The following is a 20,117-nucleotide window of genomic DNA, read 5'->3' as shown; positions in this document are numbered from 1 at the left end:
GTGTTATAAACTGTGGATGTGAGGTTTAAAAGGACAGGGCTTTTGAGAGCCAGTGGAAGAGTCTCATGAAAGACTTTACTGACTTGCATTATGGGAAATGTAGGATCAAGCGTTTTAGATGCTTAACCCATAATAGACCATAAAAGTCAGGAAACATCTGCTTCTGTGTTCGATTTTCACGACTCTTTGAATCTGTCTCTTGTGAGCCGTCAAACTTTATGAGAGTGCACTACTAAATTTGTGGAGTGCCTCTTTAACACTGCACTTTACACACATCACTTGTTATGTAATGTCTCAAGTCTTGTTTGACGCTTTTATTCACCAATAACTCCAAATTAGCATCCTACAATGATGATAGCAAAAAAAAAAAGATACCAAATCTAGCAAAAAATCGTTGTTTTTTCTGTCTGAGACTGAAATCAGATACTAACTTTCCCAAACTTGACTTTCTGTGTGACAATACAAGCAATTCAGCTTGAATACCCCAAAAAACAAAACTATTTGCAACTGTGTGTCTCACATCAGTTTCTGCTGGTATTCACACCGAACTAAAATCAACACATTTTACTCCTTTTATTAATCTTTCCCTTTTCGAATGCACAAGTGTTGATTATGTGGTTACTCTGTGCCCCGCAGGCTCAGCCACAAACAGCACGATAAACAGACACAACCCTGTGAACGAGGCCTCTCGATGCAAACAGTCATCAAGCCAAACATCTATGGGGCAAACATGACTCAAATCAAAGCAACGCCGGCTTTTTATCTCGGCACACCAGAGCCCAATAAACGGTTGTTTCCTTGGGCTGCGTCACACTGCAGGATGTGTCAGTATCAGTACAGCCTCAACAGTCAGACAGCCGACAGATGACAGAACACTTGAGACTCTCCTGAGGCGTTTTGGACTATTACACACAGCCAACAGGGTTCTTGGCTGTGTCTCTTTAATTTTAATTTCCTTCTCCTTTCCGTCTCTCCTGCACGCACGGTAAACACACACACACACACACACACATTCATGGATTAAAACAGCAATTCAAGCCAGAGGATATTCAAGCCTGGGAGATTATTTGCCAACCTTTTCCCCCTCAGCATCAAATCTGCCGAACGGCGACAGCCAGAGCTTAAGACCTCATTTCTCCCCGGCGGCAGTGTGAGCCTCAGCTTGACCTTGGCCAGAGCAGAGTCTGAGTCATTAGCATGGAAAATCTTCTGCCTTGCAGTCTCACTGATGAATGTAAACATTACACAACCTGGCGCGGCTTCTAAGCTCGCATGCAGATGCTGGCATCACTGCTGGGCTGTCGCCAAATCTATTTACAGGCTTATAGAGCTTTTTCAAAAGCGATTTATCATTAATAGGAATGAAAAGGACTTTTAGTGTATTACCAAAAATAAAGAAATAAAAGCAGATAAAAAACCAAATCAATCATCATCATCATCATTCGCCATCAACATCATCATCAGCTCTGTGTATTGTATTTCGGTAAAATGTTGTGGACACGTGAATATCACACCCATGTATGATTCTGAAATTCTGAAATCATGGGCATTAACATGCTGCTTATAACAGCACCCACTCTTTCGGAAAGCCTTCTACAAGATTTAGGAACCTTCCTGTAGGGATTTGCTTTACACTCAGCCACAAGAGCATTAGCAGGTTTGGGCACTGATGCTAAGCGATAAGGCCTGGCTCACGTCGGTGTTCCAATTCATTGGTAAAGTACTGTGCAGGGTTGAGGTCAGGACTCTGTGCAGGCCCAAAAAAACATACATGTTATGCACCTGGCTTTTAGCACAAGGTCACTATCACGTTGACACTGGAAATATCATTTAACGGAGCACTGATATTTCCCTTAATTGGAAATTAAGACCACAGATGTTTGGCCATATAGTGTATCATATCGTATATCCTGAATCTGTTTGCCTTACATTGTGATTTGTAGAATCTTTTGATAAAAGAATTGGCATTCAGTCAAGTGTCATTATTATAAAATGGAGCGAACAATATAACAGGGACACCTGTTAATGTGACGATACAAAACAATTCACCAGTACGACAAACTACAGCCTCCAAAGTGACCATAGAGTAGAATAAACAGCCCTCCTAAGGACAGTAAGAGTACAGCCTTCGTGTAGGTAGGATTAAGAGCACGGCTCTTTCATTACACTACTGGTGTACCCAACCATCTGAAGAAAGCATGATTACTAATAATTAGTTTAAGCCTGTTATCTTTGGATTTGAGTTAATTATCCCAAGATATATCACATTATTTTACACCATATGTTGTTCGTGATCTTAACTTAAAATGATGTCTGATATCTTTGTCCAATTAATATGATTCAATAATTGAATATTTCACAAGAGGCTTACAAATACAGCAGCAAAGATAAGCACCAAATATTCTATACAGTGAAACATAGTGAAAGATATATTTCTGTTGTGAAACTAGAAGAGAGCCTCTACATGCCATCACATCACACTAGCTACTACATCTGGAAAGTGATATTCAGGAATGAAGAAAAAGCAATTCTGTTGTCCCACAATTCACTTTTATCTCAACATTGTGAAGCTGATTGTGTTTTTTATCTCTCAGTGAAAGATTTATATGGTCAATAAATGATGAGTGTAAATTACCAGGCCTTCAGCAGCGCATAAATATGAGGCAGGGGGGTCAGACACTGCAATAACGCTCTGATTAATGTTTAAATGGCTGAGAATGGATATTGCTCTTGACGGATGGACGTGGTTTCCAATGTCAGCCCGGCTAATGAGAGATAAGAAGAGCTGTGGGTTGATAACATTAAATAAAAACAGACCAGCGCTGAAGACGAAGCAGCCACACAGCTCTTGTCCTGGTGTACCAGCGACCTCAGATAACCTCTGCGTCACAGAGTCTACATCCTCACAGGCCTCCTGGGTTGCAGCCATTTACATTATCAAACACATACGTATTGTTTTATGGTGTTACTCGAGGATTAACAGTGTGTTGTGTATCATAGTCTGTCTCCATCTTTACTATCTCTATATCTATGTGCTCGCCGCTCCCCATCTCCTTCCCGCTCTGTTATTAAAACACTGTTCCACTGGAGCGGAGAGTGCACCCAGCGCAGCGGATATAAATTCATTAGTTGAATGCTAACACAGCACCAGTCCCGGTTTTACTGCGAGGCTCACAGGTGAATTCTTTGATTGGTGGCGTTGATGCTTGGAGAGCTGCATGACATCTGTATCAGTGTGTACAACACACACCAGCGGTGAATTAATGCCAATGAGCCGATGTAGAACATTCATTCATTTTCTGGGGTTTGTGTAAAGCAGAGGCAAATTGATTGACTTTCCATTTTTAATTTACCTGCAGGAAATCAAGTGCTACATGCCAAAAATACTAATGTATCTGCAGACGCTGGGGAGTCACACTGTCTGATGTCATTAGTCACTAATACATGTGTAACTGCAGAGAGTTCAACTTGGAGCGATGGGATAGAGGGGAAAGATGAATGGGGGGGCGGTTGGAGAAAATATTGTTCATCATGTTGATGGCTGTGAACCTCTTTGCCCTTTAAAATTAAGCATTGTCTTCTAAAAACCTCTCACCACATGCTGCATATGCCAATGACTGGTGAATAGTCCACCAAGAGAGACCTAATGAGGGGACAGTATCCAGGTTTTTATTTTTACAAGAAACAAAAAAAAAAACTTTAAAAAATGATAAAAATTACAGTTTTGTGTAGTGTAAATATGTCTCTCTGTCCTATCTTGTGAATCATGTTATGTTATGTCTCACGATAAGGACCTCTTTGAGGGGTTGAGATTAGGGCACTCCTGATTAAAGGAATACTTCAACATTTTGGGAAATCGCACTTTTTTGTTTTCTTGTCAAAAATTAGATGAAACGATTGATTCCACTTTCATATCTGCCTGTTACGTATGAAGCAGCTGGTTAGTAAGTGAGTAAAATGCTCTTGTGAATAAATATCTCCTGGCTTTGTGCTCAACAGACAGATGTGAAAATAGCGTTTCATCTTCTCATCCCACTCTCTAGAAGAAAGCAAGCAAGTTTAATTCACCGTAAATCAAATATTCCTTTAACAGCAACACTTTTTCTCCCTTACCTTCATACAGCCAATCACTGAGCCCATTGAAGATGACGCCCTCCTTGCCAGTAGATACCAGACGAAGGGAGCGGCTCTCCACTGTAGATCGATAGTAGATGTTGCTCTCAAAAATGAAGATCTACAAGAGCCAGAGAGAGAGGAAATGCATTTGTAGTGTGTCACATTTTGGCAAAGCTTTTTTTCAAGCAGCTCCTGTCCTGCTGAAGTGTCCTTGGGCAAGACACTGAATCCCTTCCAGCTGTTTGGACAGTTGTTGATCTGCAGCTGACCTCCCCCATCTACTAATAGCTAATAAGTTGTTACATCATTATTAATACCAACACACACAAGAAGAAGGCTGAGGACAGTGTGGTATTTATACCGACAGGTGGGAGACCTGGGTAAGGCAGAAGTCACGCTATCACGGCGAAGATCAGCCCGCGGGTCAAAACACACATTAGCATGGAGCTTTTTCAGTTGTCACACACAAGAGATCAGTGCCCATGTTGGCAAGAGCACCTTTTATTCAAGGGGAAGAAAAGTCTATCACAAAAGGTACAAAGAGGAAAAAGGAGTCTGCCAAATTTCTGATAAGAAGGCAAACCTTGGGACCAAATTTTGACTTTGACGCTCTCCTCCACAGGCCTGCAGGGCTTTCAAGATAACTGAAGGTCAACTCTTTCATTACAGAGAATAATAGATCATCAGCACCCATGGTGAACATGGTGGGCGGGGTGGGTCTTGGGGCTGGAATTTTAAAATGTTACAGCCGTAATGCCATGCTGAAATCAATCTCAGGCTATTACTGAAAAGGGTTCGCTCAGTATCTCAAAGATTATGGAATCTCTTGGCCTCGAGCTGGTATCATGGTATCAGTTTGTGAATGATTCTCCAAAAAATATTCACTCCGTGAAGTCTAAATGATGTACAGCAGGAAATCCAATAATATAGGCCTAGCTCTCTACAATGGCTGCATGTTGATACTGTACTTCTTTCTACAGTGTAAAAAGGTCAACACTACAAAGAACCCACTACACTACCACATTAACTTAAGTAATTTACCATTTTGCAGTATTTTTCCATGTCTGAACAATGGGACATTTAGTGAAAAACTAAGTAACTAGCAAAAGTTTTCTCCAGCAAACCCTGCATCTCTTTAAAGGTAACACAAATCTGTCACAATTAGTTTCTCTTGAGGAGGCACGATCTGGGGGCCCATGTGGTTTGGTGCCACTTTGGTGCAGATCGACTCCCTGTATAGAAGCTAATCTAGGCCACAGCACAGAGAGAAGACCTGGCCCCGTTCTCTGAATGGGTAGGCCTCTGCCAGTGATGGCTGGGATCATTTGCAAGAATGTTTGGAGGAGATTAAAGAAAGTATATCACTTCAGTTCGGTGAATGATGGGAATGAAAACCGCACCATTCCTTCTATTTCACTTCTTTACCAAGCAAACTGTGTACCGTTTAGGCAGGAGAATCTCAGAGGGGATATATTGTGCAAAATGCACTTTTTAATGTCTTTTCAACATGAACATGTGTCCCTGGTGTCTCTAAAGACCCCAAACTATGAGAAAAGGTCGTCCTTTCTCTCTTTTCTCTGTTGATCATGTGACTTCCTCCAGCCACTGAACAGGATGGAGGTCCAACCCACAGAAAACTCCTCCTTGCTGTAGCCATTGCTATGTGGCTAATGCTAGCTCTAGTAGTAAGATGTTGAAAGTACTGGCAAAGTATGCAAATTGTGCTGTTGTGGGCTGCAAATCCCACACAACAACTTTCATGTCCTCTCATCATCTGTGGAGGTGAAGACCTGAAATCTGAGAGATATGTCCTCACAGCAATAGCAGAAATGTCTGCTGTGTGTCTCAGTGTGTGGTAACGGTACAAGCTCAAGGATGGATCGATGCAAGCTGTCTGTGACCTGACTTCAGACTTGGAGGCTGTAAGTTTTGCCATGTTTTATGTTGTTTTGACATTTATTTGGCAGGTTAGTCTGTTGAACTGTTAGTTAGCGTGTTGCTTGGCTAATGTGGCTCCCCTTCGGAGCCGAGACTTTGCTTTGGAGGCAGCAGATCTAATGTGGGAGTTGGCAGACGGAGCCTACTCCTGCTTGTGGAAGCTGACCAATCAGAGCAGACTCTGCTTTTCTTGGCTTAAAGACACAGGAGCTAAAATGGGGTGTTTAGAGAGAGGAGAGGAGAGGAGAGGAGAGCACTATGCAGTATGCAGTATGCACAGTATGAGAAAATTAATGTGTTTTCTGAACCATAACACATGTCCCCAGGTAACCCCTCCATCCATTGTTCACACTGCTTCCATCTGGCCCTGATAGCTGTCATGTGTCCATGTATACTGAATGTGTATTTGTGCCTTTCTTTCTTTCTCTCTCTCTGCTGCAATACTTATTTGCTGGAGTTCTTGTGCAGTAGTTCTTGCTTACCCGGTTTATCTGTTTTTCCCTATTTCTCTCTCTCTCATACACACACACCATCTCTTTCTCTCTAGCATAATTCAAAGGTTAGGCCTCCTGAGGCTGTTCGTCCAAACTTTGATTGTGTGAATGTGTGTCAGCCACATGTTGAAGATTAGCCGCCTACTGGGAGCAGGGAAAAGAAAATCTTCCATTCAGTGGGGGATTTACTTTCCACAAAAAAAAACACAAGCAAACAAAAAAAGTGTAAGAAACATCTTTGTGCAGACACATGCTTCTGTGAAAACAAATAGCTTAACATGTGGTTGGACAGCTGTGTTTGTGACTGTAAATATGGGCATGTATGTGCTCATTCTCTATGGAAAAGGTAAGTAGATTTAATTAAGTGCATAAGGGATTTGGGAACAAGATAACAGGTGGCTGATTTATGTATATTACATATCCAAACATGACGACACATGCCTCGACTTGCACACTGTGTTTGCTTGTTTTAGTTGACGGACGTCTCTCACTTAAACCTCCACCTCTTCGACAGAGGGCATCTGAACCTTCGGGGAAGGCAGCTGCTGCTCAGTTTCACGCTAACATAACTCGCCTGATGGAGGTAAAACCACTTCATGACTAATGGTCGGAAACTTGAGGCTATATCAATCTAGTGACTGTGTTAATTAATCCACTGACGAGATAACAGGTAATTAATAGCATTGTGCTGCAGGATGTTATCACTTACAGTCTGTCGGCCCTGCGAACCAACAGACTGAAGCTCATTAATGTTCTGACAAGTTCGACTGTAAGATGATGAAGGCGGAAAATGACTAATCTTGGAAGAGTTGCAAAAGACCATTGCTCCTTGTGATTCAAACAACAGTGCTTAATTTGAAATTTGTTTACTGGGAAATCTCAGTGAATCATTAGGATGATTTACACCCTGAGGCACAAATAGTTTGTGCGTGCTGTATGAAGCACTCAAACTGAGACTGTGTCATTCAATTGAAGAAACCGCTGCATTGGTAATGTGTCAATAATCTAAGGCGAAAAAAGTTCCCCCCATATTTCTAGGCCAAGTTTGTCTTAACAGGCCTACAAGGTTGGTCATAAATCACATTTTCTTCCAAATAAAGCCAAGAAATGCAGCTGCTTTTCCACCAAATTTGAAGGACACAATCTGTGAATCCTTTGCAGCCCTTAGCATCCTATAATCCATTGTGCGCTGGTCAATCGGTCAATGTAATGGAGCATTCAGGTGTTTCTGGCAAGCTTGTAAAGCAAGACAATGCAATGTGAACATGTTGTATACATCGTGTGTTTTTGTTAGGGGGGGGTCATCAATCACTGGGAAATCTATCACATGAAGTGGACCAATGAAAAAGCCACTGGAGCGTGTAAATAATGGTAGTCAGGCATAAACTCCATCGTTTGTTCCTGTTAGCAGCCTGGAAATGTTGCTGCTGTGACGGTATATGGAAGTTCTACGGATACATTTACAATTACAGTGTTTTCCAGGTGTCATTTGGAGTTTAATTAAAATGTCACAACTCTGTCTGTGACCTCAGTTATGGAACTTGTATTTAGTACAGAACTTGTCCTTTTTTTACCTCTGATATTTACTCAGCCGTTAAAGGTTAATTTCCTGAAATATCTGACTTTGTGATTTGACAGAAAGAACTTGAATGCACCATTAGTTCTGTTCTATGTAAGGCTTGACCCACCTTCATGGGCTGCAACCTTTAAAGGATTTGACATCTGCAAAAAGATTGGCAAGTAGCACATGATTGCCAAAGAAATAACCTTTAAGCTGCTCTAATGAACAGATCATATGCCTGCATGCATGTAAAAGGTGTCTCTCCTAGAGATTAATCCAAGGACATTCATCATCAAGTCATCATTAAATCCACAGACACAAATCCAAATCTGCTCGTATGTGCAAATAAGTCATTTGATCTGTCAGCGCTGTGTTAACAGCTTGTTGCACTGCCTCCAAGTAGCCAAAATTATATTAATTAATGCAGGTTTAAACATAGGAAACACAAATACCTCTCACACCCCCTTCATCACTCATTCCAGCTCCTCCCATCAGGGGGGCTGAAATAAATTCCTCTAAAATCATTAATTCTAACTTCCATTAACTTTATAAACTGGCAGTAAAGGACGCTGAAAGCTAACACTGCACATATTTTGCACTTGGCTACTTCTTGCAAAGCCATGTTAACACTATTTCTACACCAGTTTATCTGTATGTATGTAGTGTGTGTGTGTGTGTGTGTGTGTGTGTGTGTGTGTGTGTGTGTGTGTGTGGCTTTTACTCCACTTCGAACTTTCAATGGCTAAATGTCATGGATAGAGTTATGTTAGACAATGAAGACGGTTTGAATGTTAACTTTGAAACATCATTGTTCAGCAAGCAAAGAAGACACCAGGGACACCATGGGAAATGTAGTTCTTACCAGTTGCTGTCCCTGGGGTCCCCAGCCTGCGTACTGCAGCTGAGCATTTCGCACCTCTGGAGGGTTCAAATTCCACGTCTCCCTGGGGTGCACAGACAGAGGAAACAGTGCTAGCAAAAGTAAGTGCAGACACATACACACAGCGGCTGCTGCATCAGAAGAACAAGTGTAACACATCAGGGAACAAAGGTTTAAGTGTATCCATAAATACCGGCGCTCTATAACAGTGTCACCTCTCCTTATTGAGAAAAGTGCTGCGCAGTGCAGGCTGCAGAATTAGAGGTGCCACTGGCTCTATGTCTTTGTCTGGAGCTGAGGATGAATGAGGTCATCAAGTGAGGTGGCTGTTGGTACACTACCACTGGGTGGCAGCACACAAATAGATTTGACCACAAGAGCTGCTGACAGTGCTGTAACACTGTGACCTGACGTGGAAGTAATTCAAGAGGGAAATAAGTGAGGTGTTCACTTACTGGACTATATGACAATAATATGTCTTGGCAACTCACTCCAGTTAATCAAGAGAAACTTATTAAACTTATCATCTTGAAAATGCATGTTATTCTGTTCATTTCTGTTGTTTGTCAGGACGCAGGACATAACTTCAGGAACTAATGAATGTATTCTGCTACTCTTCCATATTTTTTAACACAAACAAATGAAGATCAGAGAGGTTAAATTGCAGCAGAGAGCGCAGACTTGTCACACCTCACTAATGCTTGTTCCTTTCTTTAGGCATTTTAACAGCTCAGCGTTGAAGGACACAAGAACGACATGAGACAGCAAAAAGCCTCATTCTCAACATAAACGACAAAGCAGCAGCACTGTCATTACAGCATTCTGTGGCCTCTACACAAGACTGGTCTTTCTGACCATAAAGCATAACACTAATAGTTAAAATGTGTCTTCTTTTCAAAGCGTCTTTTGAACACTGACAGCAGTCAGAGGTGCTGCGTAGGAGGGACGGCGAGAACAGGTTGTGAGAATAGGTGGGAATGAGGTGAAAGGTCAGGTGAGATAATACAGGATAAGATAATGAAACACAATATATAGTAAATGGAACAAAGCAGCCCTGTCGCCTACTTACGGAGTCTCCAGGCTGCAGATGATGTAGAAGGCCGTGTATGAATGCTGGTACACCTGGAAGAGGAGGCAGCAGGAGCAGGCTTCGCATCAGTTCAGTTCAAATTAAACAGGTGACATGTTTCACCATCTTCATTCAACATCTTCATCTAAAGTGCTTTTTTAAGTAACAACATCATTTTAAGCACAGTTTAGCAAGACTTAATGAGTTCTTTGAAAAGGAAGAATGGAGAGCAAGAAAAAATGGCATTAGACATTGATATTAACACATTCCTTGAAGTTGACAATGAAAAGAAGAGTTTTTAGTGAATGAAATAGAGAAAAAAAAGTAAAAATACTTTCAAAATCTTTAAAGAGTAACGACCTTGAGTAGTTTAACATCTCTCCTTACTGGGGTGATGTACAAGTGTACTGGGGGGTGTGTCAGTACACAGCGACATCACTGCTGGGTGTGGTTATAGGTGAAACTGCCTTGACAGTGTCTCGTTATGTTACGTTATGTTGTTCTTCTATGTTTTTCATCGGGCTCATTGTGATCTAATGTGGACAAAACATCTTACAACAACTATACATTAAAAAATCTGGAACACTCCACACTACTCATGAACGCTTCTTGACAGATGTTTTCCCACAATAACTGCCTGTGTATGTAGTTTCATCTCGTATATGCTACAAATTCAGTGTTTATGAACAGTGCAGGAATGTATTAAGCCACTGCCCGCTGGAGACACATTTGCATTCAAATGGCGGACGGTTTTATGTGTGTTAGTATGCAAACACTGTGTTTATTATGGACACCCGTGAACCACATAACGTGTTATAGAGATGAAGTGTGAGTGTGAACCTGAGTGTGAGTGTGTGCTGCTACCGTGAGCGTGTCGGAGGAATGGCTGTCATCTATCAAGGTGATGGAGGTTTGGACGGAATAACAAATGCAAACACATGCAGTACAACACACTAGACATCTCCAGCGCGTCGTAATGTTTTCTATTCATCTCAGGCAATAGCATGAGGTTATATCACTGCCAGCATCCTTCACACACCAACAACAGACACAAACTCTCCACAGTGACTCCGTGGTGAAGCAGAATGAAGTATATACACAGACAGCAGCAGCAAAATGATTCTACATTCATTTCATCTACCTACATTAGGCGCTGAAATGCTTTGATGCATATCGAGATGCTAGCACAGCTGACGTAGTCACAGGACGCTTTATTCAGAATTGCAGAGAAATGATGAATTCCCAGCCGGAGCTTCCTGTTCCTTCTGTCGATCTCATGTCCCTCCCTGCGAGCCAGTGCAGCGCCGAGAGGTTTGTTTGTGTTTCTGCCTCCCTCGCTACAGTTCCACTCGGCTGTGCTGGCCCCCGTTGCCATCACTGACTGGCAGCGGTGTGCGACAGGCCTTCACACTCCGCCATGATTACTTTCTCCTCCCTCCCTCTCTCCTGCCTCTCCTCCCTGCCTTCACTGCACTACCAGCCTATACCCCCCCCCCTCCCCAGTGGAGGTGGCTGACATATTTGGCTGTCAGTTTGCTAATTCAAAAAACAAGCAAACAAATGAGAGGCTCACCGGTACAACGTTGTAGGCCAGCAGCACATGCTTCATGTCAGGAGACACCTCATACTTGCTGGCTTTGTACATTTCCTGTGAAGCAAAGTCAGATGTAAGAGGAAAAAAAGACAAAAAGATGAGACCTTTAACCATGCGTGGAATTTTTTCATTAAACTAGTCCTTAAGTGACTGCGTTTGACGGATTGCTCGGCTCCTGAAGCAAATGGGAGTTGCATTAATCTTTGCACTAGGGCTTGGCGATTTGATGGCAGACATAATGTTGTGTGTCGTCACCCAAGCTGCTGCAACGCTGATGCTACATCTCAATCTCAATGTTTCCCCAGAAGTTTTAACTATGCAGTCCACATTTCACAGTAATAATGGATCATTTGATTAAGCCTTATAATAAAAAAGAGCTTTGGGTTCCTTGATTTGCTGACACTATAAGAAAAGTTTTCATTTAATTTGTGGGCAGCCACGGTCAGTTCTCCAGTTCTGTGACAGAAGAGTAGATGACAAAAGACTTACAAACTTCTTGTTATGCACCAAGATGGTCTTTTCATCAGTGTCGACATTGAACTTGACAACATCGCCCTCACGATTTCGGTACAATAGCTCATTACCTGCAAGGACATGGGGAAAGAGAGAAATAGGTTACAGATAGTCCTCAATTCCTTATTTCTTCATGTATCATGTCATGTCATCTGTAAAACTCTACAGGCAATTATCAAATCAGAGAAAAACCTTCGCTCAAAATGAGGCAAAATCCTTCTTGGGGAAAAAAAACAAAACAAAAGGGTCCGTGTGAACCAATATCTTTAGTTTTCTCCTGTGGTTCAGACAAATGGGCCGACGGTCACTGACCTTTTACAGCCTGAACACAAGAAAGCAATAATAAAGCTCCTTGGATCTTAAGCAGCACATTCAACATGCAGAGAACAAATGTAACTCAGTGACAGCAAGAGCAAAAATTCATGACTTTCCCCTGAAAATATTACATAATAGATGCTGGCATGATAGAAAAAGAAAATATTTAATGGTAATGAAGTTAATAGCTGTCTTGAGTACTGACAACATAGTTAAATCCATTTATTACCTTTTTAATATCAAAGGCATATCAAATTTGGCTTGTTCGAGAGTCTAATTAATCTACCAGCAACCAGAGAAGTGAAGCTATTATCAATGCGTGCGACACATATCAACAGGTCACCAGGCGGCACAAGTATGTGTGGTGGATTCTAATATAAAAGCAGGACTTGGGTAGGAGGGCAGCTCAATTAACTGTATAATGATTGTGACCACAATTTTGGCCTCTGCAATTAATCAGACTTTATCGGTTGCAATCCTGCAGCCTTGTTTTGTTTGAAACGCTTTCTCTGATACGTCAAATGGAGTAAACGGCCTTTGTTTCAAGCACAGTGTGATTAAACGTGGTCAACTTCCTAAGACCCTTGTTTGTTGTTGAGTGCTTCTGTGATTTAGAGATTTGCTGATTTAGAATTGTATATTTATCTGTTATCTTTACACAATAGGGATATGTTATTTACAGGCTTATTGTACCAAATTGAAAAGCAATAATACAGAAGCAAAGAACGGCTGTGCTTGCAATTATTTTCTTTAATGCCACTATCTCAAGATTATGGGTTAATTATTTTGTTATCTCAAGAAATGAACTTTGTTGTCACGAGATAACGACATAATCAATCCGTTATCATGAGAAAACAAAAGGTTGTTTCCTCTTATTACTTCTAATGTTTATCAGAGATCAGGAGTGCCATGCCAGCATGCATATGGTGCAGGTCCCGCATGGCAGGACAAGCAGCCAGATAATAATGTCCTGTTTAACAGGAGACGGGATCAGAGAGAATCATTTGTTACTGTTCAGACAGGGCGCTCTCGGCAGAAAGATGAGAAGCTAGCAATCTGGGGAAGGCATTCCCTGAGGCACAAACACTGACCCATTGACAATGGATAAACAGAATATTACTCCCAGAAACATCAGTAAAAGATAGAATAGACAAACAATATGTGATTACATTCTGTGTGGCTCAGACATAGATGGCGTTTGTCAACTGTAGCAACTGATTTAAGGTGAAAATGTCAAACCAAGGAGTATCCATTACTGGGAGAAAGCATCAGACTGTACTTCAATCAAGGTCCAACACTGACTGAAATTGAATTGTGTCTTTCTGTTAGAGATAACGTTCAGATCAGTCCTCATCACTGAAGGAGAGGAATCCCACCAGTCATGACGATGATCTTGAAGGCTGAATTCTGGTGTGATCAAATGAACCAGACACTCATTTTTGAGTTCTCCATAATTACTCTGTGACCCCAAGAAAACAAGTGATTTTCTCATGATAAATGATCTCATTATCACGAGAAATCTGCCTTTTATTTTCTCAAGGTAACAAGATAAATCAACCCATTATCATCTCGAGATGATAAAATAATTATCTTAAAATTGAAGCACAGCCATTCTCGGCTTCCATGTACAATAAAACCTTTAATAGTGAATATATTTAAATGTGTTGGTGCAGATGAAGAAAACAGGTAAAAAAGTAAACTCCACATTTTCAACACCTTACAAAAGTAGTGTTTGACTGAGTCGCATCGATCAACAACCCAATAAACTGTAGCTGAAGTCAGCTATAGCTATAACAGACTATAAAACCTGGTTAAAGTAAAGAAAAAACACCCTTAAGAATTATTCATTAAAGCTTTAAAGGTGCAGTACACAAGCTTTAGTGGCATCTCGTCATGATGTTTCATACTGCATTCAACTGAACAGCTCTTGCCTCACCCCTCCCTCAGGGGGGGAAAAGTATGGTGGCCCTTGTAAATTATAAATATGATCCTCCATCTATCAAAATGTTCAAACTTTTCACAACACAAAATGGCCAGCAACCACTTATTCCTCATGTCCTTCATCTTCCAGCTGGTGCATTCACATTTTCAAGCTTCCACTTCAACATAAAAACACAAAAGGCCCTTAGTTTGTCCGTGCTGGGCTACTGTAGAAACATGGCGGACTGCGTGGAAGAGGACACGCTCCATGTGTAGATATGGGGGGCACGACGATTTCGATATTGTAAAATGTGATTATACACTAATGAAAATATGATTATGAGAAAAGATCCCCCTAAATCCTACACGCTGAACTTTTGATCACATTTGTGCGACAGAAAACAGCCCCAACACTGTCTTCACAATCTAATTTTAATATTGTGAAATACTGAGTGAGGAGAGCTCAGAGAAAAACATGAACACAGAAATCTCAGCTCCAACAGCTCCAACCCTCTCTTCATGTAGGACTCCATTACTCATAATAAGAAGCTAAATGAGGAAATAAGTTTTCATGGCCTTTATTACACCTTTAAGGTCCTTTAGACATACTTTTCAACTAGGTTTAACAAAAGTCCTGACAAATCTGAAGTACTCAGAGTCACAGTAAAAGAACAGCCCAAAATGTGCCTGAACACAAAAGCTTCCAGCACAAACTCAGTGAGTTTGGGCCACGAGAGGAAACTCTTGAAGGGAGCCATTATTTGACAGATGTATGAAAGTTCATACAGCTCCTCATCCATCAGGCCCTTATCAGGGGGGGATAAGTTTAATACAGCAACTGCCCCCTTTCACCTTCAATCTATCTGCGCTCCTCTGTCTTATTGCTTTAGTGATCCATAGGCACACGAGCAACCACGCCATTTGGCAAGGTAATTAGAACCCAGGGATTGTTATGCAGAGCGCTGTCTATCTGCTAGCATATCTAATTGTCCATTAGAGGTGACAAAATTACCATCACAATGGCTTTAATTCAGAACGTGCTTGGGAGAGCAGTTTCAGACATTTTTAGATTGGCATAGCCAAACGCCCACTCAACAGCTTTTGTCTCCTTGTTAAAAACCGTCGGCATACTAACAAGGGTATAAAATGGACTCCTTCATGGACATTGTGGTGATAAATAAAAGAGAGCTGCTTTTTTCCACCATGCTCCATTATTTTAGTTTGACTCTATTTGGTATCTTGATAAGCAGCCTGCTTTTATTTATGAAATGGAAACTGCGCATGGTGGGGCTTGAATGTGCAAAAAGAGAGACAATATGATGAAAAATCAGTGGTCAGAGAGATTGACAGGACTTTATTTTCCTGGGTGACTGTTTTCATAGTCGGGCTTCATTTTAAACTCAGAGACTTGCATTTCTTTAAGGCACCTCTTTCATCTTTATTCCTCACCGAATCACTGATCTCCATCTCCTTTATCCACATGCCCTGAGACATCTGAGACGTACCTCAGATCTCTCAAATCCTTCCCATCACTGCCCTTTTATAAGCCCTCCTGCTGAGTTCATCATTTTAGACCTTATCATCCCTCCTTCACCTTTCCAACTCTTTGTTTTCTGCTCTTTCACAGACCGAGAGCCATCTATTCTTTCACAGTACCGTAGGCATTATGTCTTCCCTTCAATCTATCTCTTTCTAGCTCTCTCTCTTTCTCTTTCCCCTCTACCTTCACTCGCTGTGCATTAGCCCAGGGCGCTGTTTTCTCCTGTGATCTATACCTTTCCACAGCACTATGTCTTATTAATACAGCCTCCTGCCCTGGGCACAGCCCTAACCCAGCCTCACTCCAGGGAGTCACAGATACAAGGCAACACACTCGAGTGAGACAGAGAGAGTAGGTGACAAGGACCAATGTTATGTATTGAGTTCATAAGATTCAACTCTGTGGACCTCCCTTTAAAGAAGCACCCAATCAGATCCGGCAAACATCAAGCAGCAAAGTCAGACGGAGCCTGAAACTTGAGAAATCAGTTGTTAACAAGCCATGTCTGTATTACAAATACCAGTGTCATTAGAAAACAACTGTGGTGTGGGGAAGCAGACTTCTGTACTTCAGCAGTAGAACAGTCAAAGATCTGTGGTAATAGGCTGATTTAGAGGTCACAAAATGTAGTCTGCTATGTGATCAAAGCTGAACTAGGAAGTTGATCTGTACATTTTGAGCAATTTTAAACTTGGGAAATATTCTAGCATTCTGTTAAAGTTTGGCTAACTCTTGTTATGTTGAAAACTTGTATGTTCATAAGTACGCATGACTGTGATCGTGTTTTATTTCTCTCTTTTAGCAACGTGGCTGTGTTCCTAACTCTTACCAGCTGTCTTGGTGAATACAACAATATTACTACGTATAGGTCTGAAGGCCAAAATTACAAAATTAAGACTCTTTCATGTGATCCTCCACTATGTCCTTCTCCTTCTGCCCCCTACTTCACTGGTTTCATTGTCCTGTAGGCTTCATTAATGCTTCAACAGAGCCTAATTGCCTTATGTGCAATATGACAGCTTAATTAGAAAGACAGAATAGTACAGAAAGACTAGTTAAAACTACTTCAAGGAAAATCGACTCTAGTAGTCTCTTAAAGTGAAATTGCCCTCTAATGCACTGTGATTGTTCAAAGATAGATTTTTTAAAATGCTGCTCATTCTGCTGTTTCCTCAATCCTCCTTATTCATTCCCACTCGACCCTTTCTTGAAGCCACGGCTGTAGTCCCACCATTCAGTGTTCTCCTGAGTACGTTTCTGTTGCAGCTGAGGTGGCTAAAAACACTCCAAGAGAGCACGGCGAGAGCCATCAACAGGCACGCTCTGACTCAAGTTGTTGTGACAGGCTGATCACTTGGATTAGTAAGAAGAAAAATGGCTGCTTACAATATAAATGTTTTTTTTCTTCTATTTTTTCTCGCATATATAATTCATCTTAAGCAATCACTAAGCCTAAAATGTAGACCAGTGGAGCAGATTACTTGGAAAAGTCCTCTTGTCTTGACCATGATAATAACAGAAACCAATAAAAGAGAAATAATTTTACAATAAAGGAAAGGAAATACTAACCAAATGATGCTCACTTCAAAAGAAATTGGGTTTTATTATTAGCTGTGTTGTGAGGCAGGGCTGCAATGTTTAATTCTGGATCTTTCTTGTGGGTTCCAGGTCATTTGTCCACACCCAAGGCTGCAGATGATGAGAGGTCTGATAAAAGTGACACAAGATACTGGGGGAGAATTATGGTGTCTGTCTGTGGCTAAATAAAATGAACTCTCCAACGCAGCAGCCTAATACAGTCTTAAATCTATGCCACCCATTGGCTCAGATGTGCTGTGAAATATAGGCTCATAAAAAATTCAAGAGGAGTTTTAATTAAAAATCTCCCCCTTAAATTTCTAATAATTTAGTTTCATTCTTGTTCGGTTGTTGAAAGGGAATTCCACGGAACAGCTGTGTGTGTTTTTCTCCACAGGTGCAAAGCTGATCTGCAACACTGAGGAATATGAATTCTATTTCTGACCTCGTGATAAATGAGCATGCTAACAAATGAATAGCAGAGCAAACAAATGAGCCAAAACCTCAAGTATGAACCTGCCGACAAAACGTCCAACCACCCAGGGCTGCTGCCGACCTGCTGCTGGCCAGTTTTCACAGTAGAAGTCATTCATGTTTATCAGTTTATCAGGAGTGCCAATCAGTCCGTGTCTGCGGGCTTCATCACTTGCTGCCTCCTCTGTGTTTTTTTAAACCATTAAGGTTTAAAAAAGAGGGCACATTGCAGAGTCATTTCTGTTTCATGTAGTTTATCTTCTCAAATACAGATAATGTTTATTTCTGCCTTATTATTAGGTTTACAGAGACCTTGCAAACCTTTCAAAATTCCAACCTCAAAAGAGCAAATTATTATCATACCTCAAACATCCTCACCAGAACTTTAACATCAGGGTCCTGGAAATACCCAGCTCCAAAATCAGATTACCTCTTTAATATGGATGGGACCGACTCAAATACCTTGTTCCAAAGACAGCCACCAAAAACAATTTAGTCCTTACTGTGGACTACAAAGCTTGTTAAAAACCCTTTTGACATTAAGCCACGCACACGAGTCAGCTTGTGTCAGTGTCTATGAATTACGCCTCTTTTAAATTCAAATGTAGGACAACAGAAGCAAAGATGATGACCACTTGAACAGGCATAAACAACACAGAGAGCCAGCGAGTCAGCGCCAAAACAGACGGGCACAGCAGAAAGAGCTGCACAAGGTTATAACAATGATGAACAGCTCCAAGACTTGCTGAGTAAAAACATGCATGTCCCAGTAACACAGGTGTGTTTAAGGAGCACCATAAATACGCCGTGATAACACCGTGGTTATATGCATGACCCAGGACCCCAGAAATATACAGATTGACAAAGACTGAGAACTAATAATTGAATTGGCTACAATGTAAAATGTCTGGTATTTTTCTTCCTCTGTAATCCAAATCAGCTGCCAGATCCTCCTGATTAGTCAGGACACACTGTCTGGTGCCGTCAGACCACCTCCTGACACGTGTATTACCTCTGAAAGCAGTAGAGTGGAGAATCTGCTCCACATTAAATCCTCGAAAACTCATCTACTGCTCGTCTGACTCCATATTCCTGCCGAGATGACCCCCCAGGGAGCACAGAAGTGTTCAGAAACCCTCCATCAACTTGCTAAAACCTGTGTGCTTTTAGTAACCTGTAACCTCAATTTGCAATTAATCCCTCAGTCATTTTGTCATTGATTTGACTCACTGCCTCCGAGGTGACCGCCATATCATCGGTGCGTGCCAACTGTTCATACACTCCTCATACATCCATAACATCTGCTGCTGCTTGATTCACTACCCACAGTCCCCATGTGCTCTTGCTTCCTCTTTTCCTTGTGTGTTCGTGCAGCACTGGTGTGTTATCTTGTGCCTGCAAACCAATCACGGAACTTGAAAAGACCTGCCTCTGCTCATAATAATTAGGATCATTAGGGAGGCCAGCACCCGTAAAATAACAATTATAACAATAATAATAATGACAATAAACATGGCAGCAGTGAGTGGGCTCTCTTGTTTTCCGTAGCAGGAAAGGCTACTTCAGTATTATCATACAAACTCCCCAAGGAGGCACAAGTCAGAAAGTTCCAATTGTGAGTTATTTGCAGTAATTACTCATAATTCCCAAATCAGATCATACAAGAAATCTACAACTACATAATGCTTGCATGCGGATTCTTAAATCTGTTAGTAGAATAGTTACAAAACTACCCAGCAGGCCTCTTGCTGTGAAGGGACTGTGTTTGTGTAACACAGCAGAAAGGCTGTGTTACACAAACACAGTTTAACTACGAATTCTCTGTGATAAGACTGACTAAAGTGAATTCAAAGGATTGTAAGTCCATTTCACGGCTTGGATGTTAATGCCATGTGCAGCAGGCATTACAGGGACGTGGATTGTGGGAGAGCTTGCTGGATATTCAGCTGCAGCAGAAATGTGCCTGTCCGAATACACAATGGTGGCTTTACTGCATTAATGCCTTAACAGCACAAATAAATCTGCATTCAAACGCGTGAAACCATAAGCATGTCACAAACAAGGACCATAGATGAGGCAGTTAGTACTTAGTGTGGCTGCTGATGGGAGGACAAAACACAATTAT

The 20,117-nt window shown here is 41.4% G+C and overlaps 1 protein-coding gene across 1 annotated transcript in view; it reads right to left on the bottom strand.

The window, feature by feature from the left end:
• Positions 1–20,117, bottom strand: part of LOC139221434 (A-type potassium channel modulatory protein DPP6-like) — a 124,772-nt gene that overhangs the window by 14,349 nt on the left and 90,306 nt on the right. Inside the window, exons 4-8 of the mRNA XM_070853358.1 lie at positions 12,142–12,236; positions 11,632–11,706; positions 10,059–10,111; positions 8,972–9,053; positions 4,114–4,234 (exon numbers count right to left, since the gene is read on the bottom strand). Coding sequence (XP_070709459.1) covers positions 4,114–4,234; positions 8,972–9,053; positions 10,059–10,111; positions 11,632–11,706; positions 12,142–12,236 — 426 coding nt within the window. The remainder of the gene's footprint in view (positions 1–4,113; positions 4,235–8,971; positions 9,054–10,058; positions 10,112–11,631; positions 11,707–12,141; positions 12,237–20,117) is intronic.

This window comes from Pempheris klunzingeri, chromosome 21 (assembly GCF_042242105.1).
Source record: "Pempheris klunzingeri isolate RE-2024b chromosome 21, fPemKlu1.hap1, whole genome shotgun sequence".
Taxonomy (NCBI): Eukaryota; Metazoa; Chordata; class Actinopteri; order Acropomatiformes; family Pempheridae; genus Pempheris; species Pempheris klunzingeri.
This window is presented reverse-complemented; position numbering and strand designations above follow the sequence as displayed.